The 13043-nt window shown below is 41.9% G+C and overlaps 1 protein-coding gene across 1 annotated transcript in view; it reads left to right on the forward strand.

Moving 5' to 3' along the window:
• Positions 1–13043, forward strand: part of col4a5 (collagen, type IV, alpha 5 (Alport syndrome)) — a gene marked incomplete at its 5' end in the record, with an annotated part of 88506 nt that overhangs the window by 37081 nt on the left and 38382 nt on the right. Inside the window, 9 exons of the mRNA XM_080741568.1 lie at positions 5209–5265; positions 7608–7697; positions 8437–8481; positions 9419–9463; positions 10145–10207; positions 10894–10947; positions 11164–11190; positions 11744–11824; positions 12906–12968. Of these exons, the coding sequence (XP_080597694.1) occupies positions 5209–5265; positions 7608–7697; positions 8437–8481; positions 9419–9463; positions 10145–10207; positions 10894–10947; positions 11164–11190; positions 11744–11824; positions 12906–12968 (525 nt within the window). The remainder of the gene's footprint in view (positions 1–5208; positions 5266–7607; positions 7698–8436; positions 8482–9418; positions 9464–10144; positions 10208–10893; positions 10948–11163; positions 11191–11743; positions 11825–12905; positions 12969–13043) is intronic.

Raw genomic sequence — 13043 nt, forward strand, 5'->3', positions numbered from 1 at the left:
CACTGTGCACACAGTATATGAGGGATGGAAAGTAACTTTAACTGGTGCTTGCATGATAATATGTAGGAGCATCAATGTAAGAAATACCCGTTTTGTTTAATGGCTACAGAGATACTGTGTACCGATCTGCATGATTTTTGGACAAAATCTGTAACAGGGCCAGACAACCGACCCCCAGCCCGCCACCCGCCTGCACGCACACGTACACACACACACACACACACACACACACACACACACACACACACACACACACACACACACACACACACACACACACACACACACAGCTGGTTAAACATGTTGCCTCATGCTAGATGCAGAATAGACATGCCTCAAGCTAGATGCAGAATAGATATAGATACACCATACCAGTAAGACTCCCTAATCGGGAGATAAGCGACCGTAGGTCACTTATCTCCACAAATAGGGCAAAAATGTGTTTTTCCAAAAACTTCCGGATCCATGTTGATGACATGAGTGTAGACATACAGTGTAGTGATTTCCGTGATTTGAGGGCCAAAACTGTAGGAGCAGTGGGCAAAAATGTGTTTTAAAAATCGGCCTGTAGGTGGCGCTAGAAGAGGGCCATGTGAGAAATGAGGGGTGGGGTGTCCACGTTGCCTTGGCGGACGATTAGGTACCGGCCCCGGCTCTCCCGGACGCTCCTAGCCCGAGTTACGGCATTTTATGTGAGCTGCAGTGGCAGGGGGTCCTCCACTGGGGGCGCCACCACTTTTGCATCCGTTCTGGAGCACCAGGAGTGGGTGGTCCCCGGGAATTCCCCGTGAGCAGCCCCGTTGGGGTGGTCATTTGGTAATTTTTGCACATTTGGTATTTTTTTTACACCTGGGGGTCCCCCAGGGACCTGGGGGTCCCTGGAACTCTGGGGGTCCTTGGAGGTTGTAGTTTGGCAGGCAAGGAGTTTGTGTGGAAATTTTGGCATGGATCGGGCCAACGGTGGCCGAGATATGAGCAGGGCAAAAGTGTGACGTGTGAGGTGTGACGGACTGACTGACGGACGGACGCACGGACACCTCGAGCAGCTTTCTGTAGTAAGTGCGACCTACGGTCGCAATAAATGCTAATATACAGCATATGATTTGTGAAAGTGACAAACGGGCTTCACAGTTATGTCAGGTGTGTTCACTTCATATGCTAATGGTGATGCGATTTCAGATCAATTGCTCCAGCCACTGAGGAGAAACGCTGTGACAGACACTCAGACAGACAGACAGACAGACAGACAGACAGACAGACAGACAGACAGACAGACAGACAGACAGACAGACATTCGGAAAATGATATGTTTGATGTAACTGGAGAGAGAGAGAGAGAGAGAGAGAGAGAGAAAATATGGCTACCAAAAATACTGTACAACATATAACACAAAACTCTAAATCAGGTATAACATTATTGTGTTTTTCCTGTTCCACTTAATTGTCCCCTAGCTTGGTTTGATTGGCTCAGCAGTGGGTTTGAAGTTGAACTGGACACTTGTGTGGAGGTGACACGAGTGTGAATCAAAACAAGACGTAGGACAATTAACTAGAATAGGAAAAAACCTTCTGAAAATGGGGAGGACATTTATGAACAGAGAGGACTAAAGGAGATGGAGGGATCGAGAGAGAGAGAGAGAGAGAGAGAGAGAGAGAGAGAGAGAGAGAGAGAGAGAGAGAGAGAGAGAGAGAGAGAGAATAGTTATTTGAAACTGTAAAATATGGCTCAAGTGGTTTAGGATACAATTGACTTAACCAATAACATCCTCAAAACGTGTAAAACAAGAAAGCAATAATTACAATAACTATGCACTATACCAGTGTTTCTCAAACTTTCAAATTTCAAGGTCTTCCCTCAACTCTGACAGTGTACACAGTCAGAGTTACAGACTTGTAAGGGTCAATTTAGACTCCCCTAAAGGAACCCACAGAGTCCCTGGAATCCACTTTGAGAAACACTGCACTATACTAGCAAAGTAGACCAACTACAGCACTATATTCTGTGTTGTCAGTCTATTACCACTCCAAATAGTGCTACAGTATACTACCCAAGTAGACCGACAGCGCTAGCTTCTGTGTTGTCACTGTTGGTCTAGAATCACTTCGCATATTCACGAGCACAGCCCCTGGAACTACTCCATGTTATGGTGCGTTTCACATTAGAAGGATAGTAATTAAGAGATGGACCACTTTAGTCCTATTTTATACCCAGGCTGTTTGAAAACAGCCGATCTACAAGCTTGTAGATCGGCTATTTTCAAACATTTTGTACTTTTACTTTTGGTGCTTGAAGTACATTTTGATGCCAATACTTTCGTACTTTTAGTACATTTTGAATTTCGGACTTTACTTGTAAGGCTGCGGTCACCATGGTACAGTACCTATGAGAGTGGATTCCCCATTCCGCCAATGTATTTCAATGGGAATGGAGCGGTTTCATGCCAGTAGAGGATTTCTGCAAAAAAAAACAAGAAAAAAAACGCTCCATTCTCATTGAAAAGCTTTGGCGGAATGGGGAATCCACCCTCATAGGTACTTTGGTGTGACCGCAGCCCAATAGAGTATTTCCATATTGCAGTATTGATAATTTTACAAGTAAAAACTGTGAATACTTTTTTTTCCACCACTGGTAGAGAGATGGGAGGGATGAGAGGGGGGGTGGAGCCAGGGCTCCAGGGCCTGGGTTAGCGTGGGAGAATGGACTGCATTGAGCTGAACTAGACCAGGCGCTAATCTGAAGATCCAGGACTTGTAAAAACACACACACACACACACACACACACACACACACACACACACACACACACACACACACACACACACACACACACACACACACACACACACACACACACACAGAGCACCTGCAAACACACACACACTCATGCCCGCATGCAAAAAACCTAGCCTCGCGTAGCCAGCCAAACGATCACAGATCACCGCCCACTGGTGACAACTGGGTGGAAACATTTGGGACATTTTGAAAACAAACCGCATTGCTGAACTTTAGGGCGTGGCTCTTCATATTGGGACGGTAATCAGGATTGGTTGTCTAAAGCGGTAGGAGTAGTTCGGTTAGCGGAGAATACTGCCACCATATTGAATTCATGTGGACGGTGTCTTCCCTGTGTATTTATAGTATATAGTATAGTCAAAAGGCCCAATCCAAATACACCGCTTTAGTGACAAACTAAAGCCACCCCTTCCCCTTATTATCATATGACGACAGTGGTGGGCGTGGCTAACTTCAGGTGGGAGGTGCTAAGCTATATTTAATGAACGAAGGTGGGTGTGGCCACAGAAAAACAATTTTAACACTTTTTGTACAAAACTCTTCCTCCTAGTATAATGGAGACACCTGGTTTAGAGATACACAGTAAACCCAGAGGCTCTACGGGGCCGTTGACCTCTCACTGCTCTGCACTATCACTTCCTGAGTCAAAGGTCAAGGAGGTGACAGAATGTTGTCAGTGAAAGTGTGGACGGGCCTACAGGCAATGTGACACTTCACACATGTAGCAGTGAAACACACACACGCACGCACGCACGCACGCACGCACGCACACACACACAAACAGTACAATGCACCCCCCCCCCCCCATCTCATTCCCTGGCACCGCGGCATGTGTGCAGCCAGTCAGTTCGTGCCCGCCTGGCATTCACTATGTCAACAGGCCTGGGAAAAGTTAATCAGTATCTTGGCACTACCCGTCCTCCCTCCATCTCTCCATCAGTCTATCTGTCTAGCCCTCCCTCGCTATGTCTGGTTGTCCCCTGGCACCCGTCCAACTGTCCGACCGTCCGTCCACCCATCTGTACAGTATCTATGTCGTCTGTCTGTCTGTCTGTCTGTCTGTCTGTCTGACTGACTGTCTAAATATGATTGTCTGACTGTCTTATGAGTTAAAAAAGGTCCCCAATTGAAACAAGACCAAAAGCTTTTTTTGAAGTGTAAATCCTTTTAGTTGACCTAGTACCAGACAGTGAACTGTACTGTCATGAAACTGTACCTTTTTCCTATGCAAACTTCTAATAAAGTCTTCAATCAATTAATTAATCAGGAAGGAAGGAAGGACAGACGGACAAAGGATGTGAAAGTATGTCTGTCTTCTTCCTATCCACTGTGTACCACAGCAGTACAACAGTGCCCTCTAGTGGCGGTGCAGCAGAATTGATCTGAAACCAGTAGTGGGAGTTACCTGTCCTGTGGTTAGAGCATGCCCAGCAAGCACGGTCAGGACCTGGACCAATCAGTGACGTCTCGATTGGGGCCAGATCAAGTCAAACCATGGTCTGGCCTAGAATATCACCTGATTTCAACCAACATAAATCCTTCCCACGAAAACGGACGTCCTGGATTAATCAGAGAGGGTCCCATCGAGGCCAGATGAATATCATAACTAGTCCAGATATGTCCCAGAATATAACCTTATATGCTCATATTTCAACGAACATTACAAACAATAACAATAACTCTCAGAGTGGACTGTTTCTCTGGTCTGGAGCTGAGTACATGAATCGGCAGTTAGCAGCCAAAAACTGCGGCTGATCCAATGAGCACAGGGGGTGGGAGTGGGTTTAACGAATATCCAATCCGCACAGCAGTTGAAACGATTCAAACGAAGTTCACACACACAGGCAGGCTGAGGGAGGGAGGCACACACACGAGCGCACGTGCGCTGATTTCACCAAGCTGTTAATGTTGATTACATGTTTCTGGTCGCAGTTTTGTGTGGAAGCAGTCTCTGGCACAGACAGAGACACACACACAATCACACACACGCCGCGACCGTGCGTCGCGATCACCGTGCGTAGTGATCACTCGCGTGGGGATGCGCGCGTGCACGCTCGCAAAAATGTCCCTCCCCCGTAAATCGCTCAGAATAGGGCACAGTTTCAGACTAAAGCGTGAGCTGAGTCTGAAATCAGGCTAGTGTGATCTGGCCTGAACATCACCGGAGTCACCGGAGGGCGTTAGCATAACGTCATCATGACGTCATGTGGCTTGCCTTGCAGGATACTCTTTCAATTACATTAGAAATGTTAGTGTAGTAGTGTCTTCAGAATAACACGACGATCATTAAATCACATGCCTGTTCAAACAGCTTAATACGGAAATGCTATGAACTGAATTATATTTGTTCAGGTACAATGAATTTTCGGTATTCATCTCTCTCTCTCTCTCTCTCTCTCTCTCTCTCACACACAGGCTTGTCATGGCTGCGTTGGACAAAAGTGTGACTGCAGTGGAGTAAAAGGAGCTAAGGTGAGTGGACAGCTTGCACAATGCACAATGGCAATGCAAATGCGCAGACGCACATAAGATAAGTGTTAAATAGTATATTCTGATAGGAATCATTGTTATAGTGTGTGTGGTAACATGGACCTCACCCATTTCTCCATCAGCTAAACAGAAAATACATTTTCACATTTGGGATGTCAATTTCATCCAATTAGGAGAGAGAAATCATACAAGATACACTAGGATAAACAAGTGAAATTGGAATTGATGAAACGTTAATTTAAAATTTAATCTGATGAATTATCTTTCTGTTTTTTTTTTCTCCTGATTGGAATAAATTGATGACCCACCTGAAAATGTATTTTCACTTTATTAAAGAGCTGGAGAGATGTGTGATTGCTGCTAAACAGTGTCTATAGCAATGATTACTGATTAGTAATTATTTATCAGAATAAAGAGCTTTAACTTTTTAAAAATACACTTTTTTGTTTTAACTAAAATATATAAAGTATGGTCACACTATACTTTATGGTCACACTTTATCGCTCTCTGTTATAAGAAAGGTAAAGGTAGGGTAATTGTTTGGTTAAAACAAACTTTCTTTTTTTTAAACGTTAAAAGCTATATATTCTGATAGTAATCATTGCTATAGAGTGTTTCTTTACTAACAGAAATCTCTCCTGCTCTAATGAACAGAAAAATACATGTTCAGGTGCTGTAGGTTGCCAATTTCAGCCAATCAGGAGAGAGTACCCATTAATCAGCTTAAATGTTATACTGTTCCATTTCCAATTTTGTCTGCTCACTTCTTGGTATCATCACATCCAATGTCACTTGTTCAATCTGTATCCTGTATGAGTTCTCACTCCTGATTGGATACAATTGGTATCTTATATACTTTCAATTTATATATATAAAAAGATTGATCTACAAGCTCACAACTCACTAGTTGAAAAGAAATTCCCAGATTCACATTTTTGTGATAAAGAGTTCAGTCTTACATTAAGAATACGTTGTGAGAAGGTGTGTTCATCAATTAAAGGTGACAAAAACTGAAAGGCAATCAACTTGTACAGTAAGGTTGGACAATGAGCTATAAGCTCATTTCCAGTAGAACAAGCTGTTCTCTGAGCTGAAAATTAGGTTGTGACAACTTGCGAGTTTGAACAACATCTTGCAAAATGAACGATTAATCATGGAAGTTTGAATCTGTCCATATATTTCCAACTTTACCGAACTCAATTAATAATACAAATCCCATAGATTTTAGACTTATGCTTGTGATGGCAGTCATCTATGATGTCAGTCGTCTGACAAATCTTATTACAAACGACATGACTCCAAAATGGGAGAAGGCTTCAGCTCGATCAGAGCCCAATTGACTTCCATCATAAAATTAAAGATAAGTATAAAACACATGTGAGAGACAGACAGAGATAGACCCTCTATAGACGGCCAGACTTCTGCAGAGCCACGCCACAAAAAACTGCAGAATGACATAACATATTCAACTTGCTTTGACCACTCTGTTTCAGAGATAAAAAAATGCAGTGCTCCTCGATGAGGATTCTTCTTGTACCATATATCCATTTAATTTTTAATTAAATCATTACAATTTTAATTTAATTCCCTATTTTGTACTTCCTTTTATGACAGTGTTGTGCAAAAGTAGCAAGAATAGACCACCTACAAGCTCAAAACATGAGCACACATTGCGAAATGTTGTGTGCTTGTAGATCTGATATTTTTTTTAAATGTTGGCTATAACAACCCAAAATAGGGACTCCATGGTTTAGTCTGTCCTTGGGTTTTATAAATATTCAACCTATGAAAAGTATTAACAAGGGCTCTAGACTAGATAATAATTACACAGGTTCCTTTTTTCATTTCCTGAAAAGTAAACATACAAGGTTTCCACCCGATATGAGTTGGTAGACATTATTGTAGGTAAAGCTACCCAAAATATTAGAGACCTACACACATAGCAGAACATACTGTAGGTAAGTATTTCATAGTTTGCCCAGGAAAGCGCTCTCAGCATCTCTGTTAGACTGCTTCCCAGTTCCGCCCACTGTGGTCTTCATATTGAGGTTTGACCTAGCAAGATTTTGATTTCCACTGTAAACTGAGTCTAGTGATGCTTGTGCATAATACATTTATGCCAAAGTTAAAATGTTTTGGCTAAGCATATTTGAGGGGCCTCTGTACAAATATCTGCTTTTCATATGATAATTAAAAGAAAAAAGGAACATATTATCAGATATTTATTTTTGTATTAACATCAGACCTCAAGGATCAGTCAGGCTCTGGAGTAAATAAATGATATAGTGAACGTGTATGTATGTGCTATTTGTCCTGTCTTTCAGGGTGAGAGGGGATTCCCAGGTCTCCCGGGCCAGCTTGGCGTCCCAGGGTTCCCTGGACCTGAAGGTCCCCTCGGAGGCCGTGGGGAGAAAGTAAGTTCAGGGAAACACCTCTTTAGGTTTGGGATCCGGAAACCGCAGGAACCGGAAACAACACTGAGGAACCCGGAATCGGTTCCATCACATTTAGAACCGTTTCCGTAACCATTTCTGTCACACAGCTTAGTGAATTCATATTATGTGATACTAATTTTAGTTTTTATTCTTCAAAAAGGGTAGGCATAATAAGCCCTACACCTTTTCGGTGCCACTGTTAGTAGTGGACTACATTGTATCTATATGTATTTTTATTTTTTTATTTTAATGCACCAAATAAAGATTACTACTACTACTACCACAGAGCTGGTATGTGGACTTCACGTCTGCTAATATCGCTATACCGGTGGTTCTCATACTTTTTTATTTATTTCAAGGGCCATCATAACTCTGAGAGTGTACAAATGGAAGTAAATGGAGGGTTACAGACCTGTAAAGGGCCATTTTGAACCTCCCCATCATGACACGTTGTGAGCTTATATAGGTTGTCGACGGCCTATGAATCGGGCTTCAGTCTCCCAGTGTCTCACTAGGGACGACCTCACCCGCCTACACACAAGAGGTTGAATTAACTGAAACCCCAGCTCTCCACAGAATAAGGAGAAAACATGAACAAACTATGTTTTTCTTCTTTTTTACACTAAGGAGATCATAATCACAATTGGTTTCATTGTGGGAATTTGGGGGGAAATAATTTGATTTATCTTGACTGTCTGTCTTTGTCTCTGTCTCTCAGGGTAGTGACGGACCAGGTGGTCCATCTGGGCCAAAAGGAATAAGAGTAAGTACATCCCACACCTTTTCACTTGTGTCTCTCTACACATCTCATCTCTCTGCACACACGTTTGACTTGCTACTAGACATGTTCACACCACAGTGCTGAACTGAACTGAACCGATACTGCTCAGGACCACATCCCTGAGGCTCACTCCTGTCCAGTCTATTCACATGGGTTCAATTCAGTCCTGGTTGGTTGTGAACTTGTGACTAGTAGAGTTCTCAACAGGCCTGAAAATGAAGGCCCGGACCTAACTGGGCTCTACTGGGGCGGCCCGAGGCTCGACCCAACCAGAACAATTATGATACTTTTAGGCCCCAAAAAAACGGATATGTCCTCAAAGTCACACAACCAACAAGCTTTGAACTGAGCAGATTGGACCTTCCGTTCCGGAGATAATGGCCAAAACATCTTGATGAGTTTTGGCCATTGTCGCCTGTTTTTCACGGCTAGGAAGGTTAGACGGCGACAAACTAGATACCAGAGTTGATACACTTTGAGCTGCATCCACTGCCCTTTCCTTCGGCCTTACCAGGGGCAGTTGAAATAGATAGATTCAACTGCCCCTGATAATAGATTTATTTATTTTAATCACGGAACCCGAGGCTCGGCCCGGCCCGACTAATTAGCATACATTTTGGGCCCGGCCCGCACAGAAAACGTTGATCAGGCAGAATTCGAAAATAAAGTCAGGATGTAATACCTCCTTTAACCAGCAGATGCCCTCATTGCTTCTTGATAGAACGGTTCAATTCATTCAGGTTGTGACTTGTGACTACACCTGTGTTACATGTTCAAAGCCATCCAAAGTCAGGTTGTAATACCTCTTTTGACCAGCAGATGCCCTCATTCCTTCGCAACCCATAGAATCAGTGTGTTGTTCTACAGCCAATTCATTATGATATCTAATTTATTATTGTATTTTTTTTCCCATAAACAGGGACCTCATGGATTGCCAGGATTCCCAGGAATGCCAGGAATTCCCGTGAGTTCCCTCGTCTTCAAATCCCAAGTTGAAATATTTGCTTATCACTTCAGTTATGGATACATTATTATGGATACTCTTTTCAGCCTTTTCACATATCCAATGAATTAATAAAACATCATTGAGTTGCATCGCTTCCTACCAAGGTTATTATAGTTTATATCATTGCAGTTTTCATTATTTTATCATTTTATTTCATTTTTTACAATTTAGTTTGAGTTTTTTATATTTTACATTAGATTTAGTGTTAGTTTTAGTTTTCTTATAATGTTTTAGTCAGGGGCAAGATTCATTACGGGCAGAAAAATAGCAAAAATAGACATACAACCTCACAATGAGTCACTTTGGACAAAGACTGAAACCAAGGACATTTCCTTTATGATTTTAGTTAGTATCACTTAGTTTTGTAAAACCTTGTTTTTATTGTTATTTGAGAACTAAAATGTTTTTCCAGTTTTTGTTATTTGGTTAGTTTTTGTTAACTATAATTGATCGATTGAATACTTTAACAGTACAGGTAGTACAGTCAAAGGTTATGCTAAAAGTATGACACATCAAGGATTGTCTCCATTGTTGTCCATTGCACTCAATTCATCAGTAAGCAGTCATCAGTAATAACCCCGCTTCCTACCTGTGCGTTTTGGGAGTGACATAAGTTCCTGTACACGTGTCATTTCCCAGGGTCTGCCAGGACAAGACGGACCTCCAGGCCCAAGGGGGACGCCGGGCTGCAATGGAACAAAGGTACCAGGAGGAGCTTCTTTCAGACATTAGATGTGTCATTTGAACAACAACACGTCCGACAATGCATGTAAACATAGGCCAAGTGCCTAGATCAGTGGTTCCCAAACTTTGACATTTGAAGGTCTCCCCTTAACTTTGACAGTGTAACCAGTGTAACCAGTGTAATTTGTACACTGTCAAAGTTACAGACTCGTAAGGGTCAATTTATACCCCCATAAAGGAGTCTAGAGAGTCCCTGCGATCCACTTTGGGATCCACTGGCCTACATAACAGTACAGAGTTTAACCCATTCTACAAATGCCTTCTAAATCAGTTGTTCTCCCATTTTCAAGATTGTTCTACGATGCTAAAAAATTAGCAGATGTACAAACTCGCTGTGAGCTTGTATATCTGATATTTTTTAATAGCCAACGCAAAAATCTAAAATGTTTTTTCGTTTTAATGGGTTAATATATATATATATACTGTAAAGGATCTTTCAAAACTCAGCCAACTGACCTTGGCTTCCAGAGGAGTGCTTCATCAAGAAGGATTTCGTTTTAACGATGTCTGTCTGTGTGTGTATGTGTGTGTATGTGTGTGTGTGTGTGTGTGTGTGTGTGTGTGTGTGTGTGTGTGTTTGTGTGTGTGTGTGTGTGTGTGTGTGTGTGTGTTTGTGTGTGTGCGTGTGTCTCTCTGGTTATCAGGGTGAGAGAGGTTTTCCGGGAAGTGGAGGTATCCCTGGACTGGAGGGACGGCCGGTAAGTTCACACCACTGAATACAACTGTCCAGTCCAATCTACAGCCCTATTCCAATTTCACATCATAATTCCAATTGTCTATCAATTCTCTACACAACAGATGTGTGCAACAGTTCACTCTAAGCTTCAGCAGCCTGTGACGTCCACCTTTTGCATTTTTACTTTCTCCCTAGTGATTTGACCACTGCCATGACAATTGTTCCTTTCTCTCTTTAGGGTGTACCTGGATTGCCAGGACAAAAGGTGAGTGCTGTGTGTCTCGGAAATGGACTTGTCTTTGGTCGCCAGTCCAGTCCAGTCTTTAAAGTGATCAATTGATTGTTCGTGTTAACCACTTGAACCCCAGCATTTCTGTAGGGAACATTAGCCATGAATAGAAAATAGAAAAAAACGGTCCAGCGGTACAGTTGAAGGCCCTGTTACAACCGGCAGCCCAAATCTGATTTGTGGCCAATCCAGATTGAAGTGGCATTGTTTATATGCAGTCTGAACAGCAACAAATACATAAATAAATAAACACCTAGAAACTGATTTTTGCTAATCAGATTTTAATCAGCTTCCTTATCTTCGTTCAGACCGCAAAAAAACAATCTCCAATCTGAGTAGAAAATAAGATTTAGGCTGGATTTGGGCCTAAGAGTAAAGGGTTTAAGTGGTTAAAACAACTACCATTGTGAGCTTTAGTACTACTACTGAGATTGTTAGTTCATGTTAAAAAAACACTTACTGAGATTGTTAGTTCATGTTAAAAACACTTACTGGGATTGTTAGTTCATGCAGCATGTCTCATTCACAGGGAGATCCAGGAGATGTGATCACTTCCAACCGCTTTGGAGAGAAAGGAGGACCTGGGCTGCCAGGCCTTCCAGGAATACCTGTACGTACCTTAGACATAGACAATATGATGATTATGATCAACTAGATTGAAACATTGTCCAAATAAAGACGTTTTTTGGTCTCTATCCATTTTTGTGAGATAAATGTAGTACCATAGACACTATCAGGCCTAGAATGTTGTCTTTTTAGGGGCAAGGCCACTTGGCCTTTGGTGTTGTCCATTATTTGAGGGCACAAAGGACAAATGCTAGGGCAGGAAGGCCATCAAATAAAACAAGGTTTAGTCCACTGAAAGAATTAATTGAATATAAGGGTTAAGGATGATTTTGAAATGTAGACTATCTGCGGTGAAATAAATCTCAGCCCTGCACAAATCAAACTTACTGCATTGGTTTAAAGATGGGGACTTAAAAATTCAGATGGCTCTATTTTCCTCCATGCCTTACCCATTATCCCCAAACTTTATTTTGGCAATTTTGGACTATTTTGAATATTTCAAATAGCTATCTACAAGCTCACAACGTGCAGACGTAGATCGTCTATTTGAAGTATTTTTAAATGTTTTTCAAAATATATATTTTTTAAAAAGGCAAAGAAGTTCATAGGGATAAGGGGTGGACGAGAATATAGCTGAGAATCTCTACAAAATACACTGTTGTCTACATGACAAGAACGAGACACTGATGTCTCAGGGCATGCCATTTTTATGAGGGGCACAAGACCAACCTGAAGGGCAACGGCGGCAATGGCCTCCCTGAAATTCCTGCCCTAGACACTATGATTATAAATATAAACAACATATAGTAGCTGTATGTCCCATACACTGTACATAGACAGTAGGATAATAATAATAATAATAATATAATATTATGCCTGTTCATGCCATAGAGAGTGAATGATACATTTTTATAATAATAGTGTAATACCTGTGTGTCCGATAATCCGCTTATTATAATAACAAAATATGAAAATAATGTGTTTCAGACAGAGAGAACATACAGTACATCTCATACACTGTGAGAATAACATTTTTCCAGAGCGCTGCCGTGTAGCTGCAGTTATGGTTGCCGCTCTGAGAAATGGGTCTTTAACAATTATCATTGTGTGTGTCATCACCACAGGGACAATCTGGACCACCTGGATTGCAAGGACCCCTCGGTCCTCCTGGACCCAGAGGTTTTGAGGTAAGGAAGCCCGGAAGGACCAAAAAGGAACAAAATTAAATAAATTAATTCAAGTTGTGTGCATGTATTTTGGTT

The sequence above is a fragment of the Nannobrachium achirus genome, assembly GCF_963921795.1.
Source record: "Nannobrachium achirus genome assembly, chromosome: 14".
NCBI lineage: Eukaryota > Metazoa > Chordata > Actinopteri > Myctophiformes > Myctophidae > Nannobrachium > Nannobrachium achirus.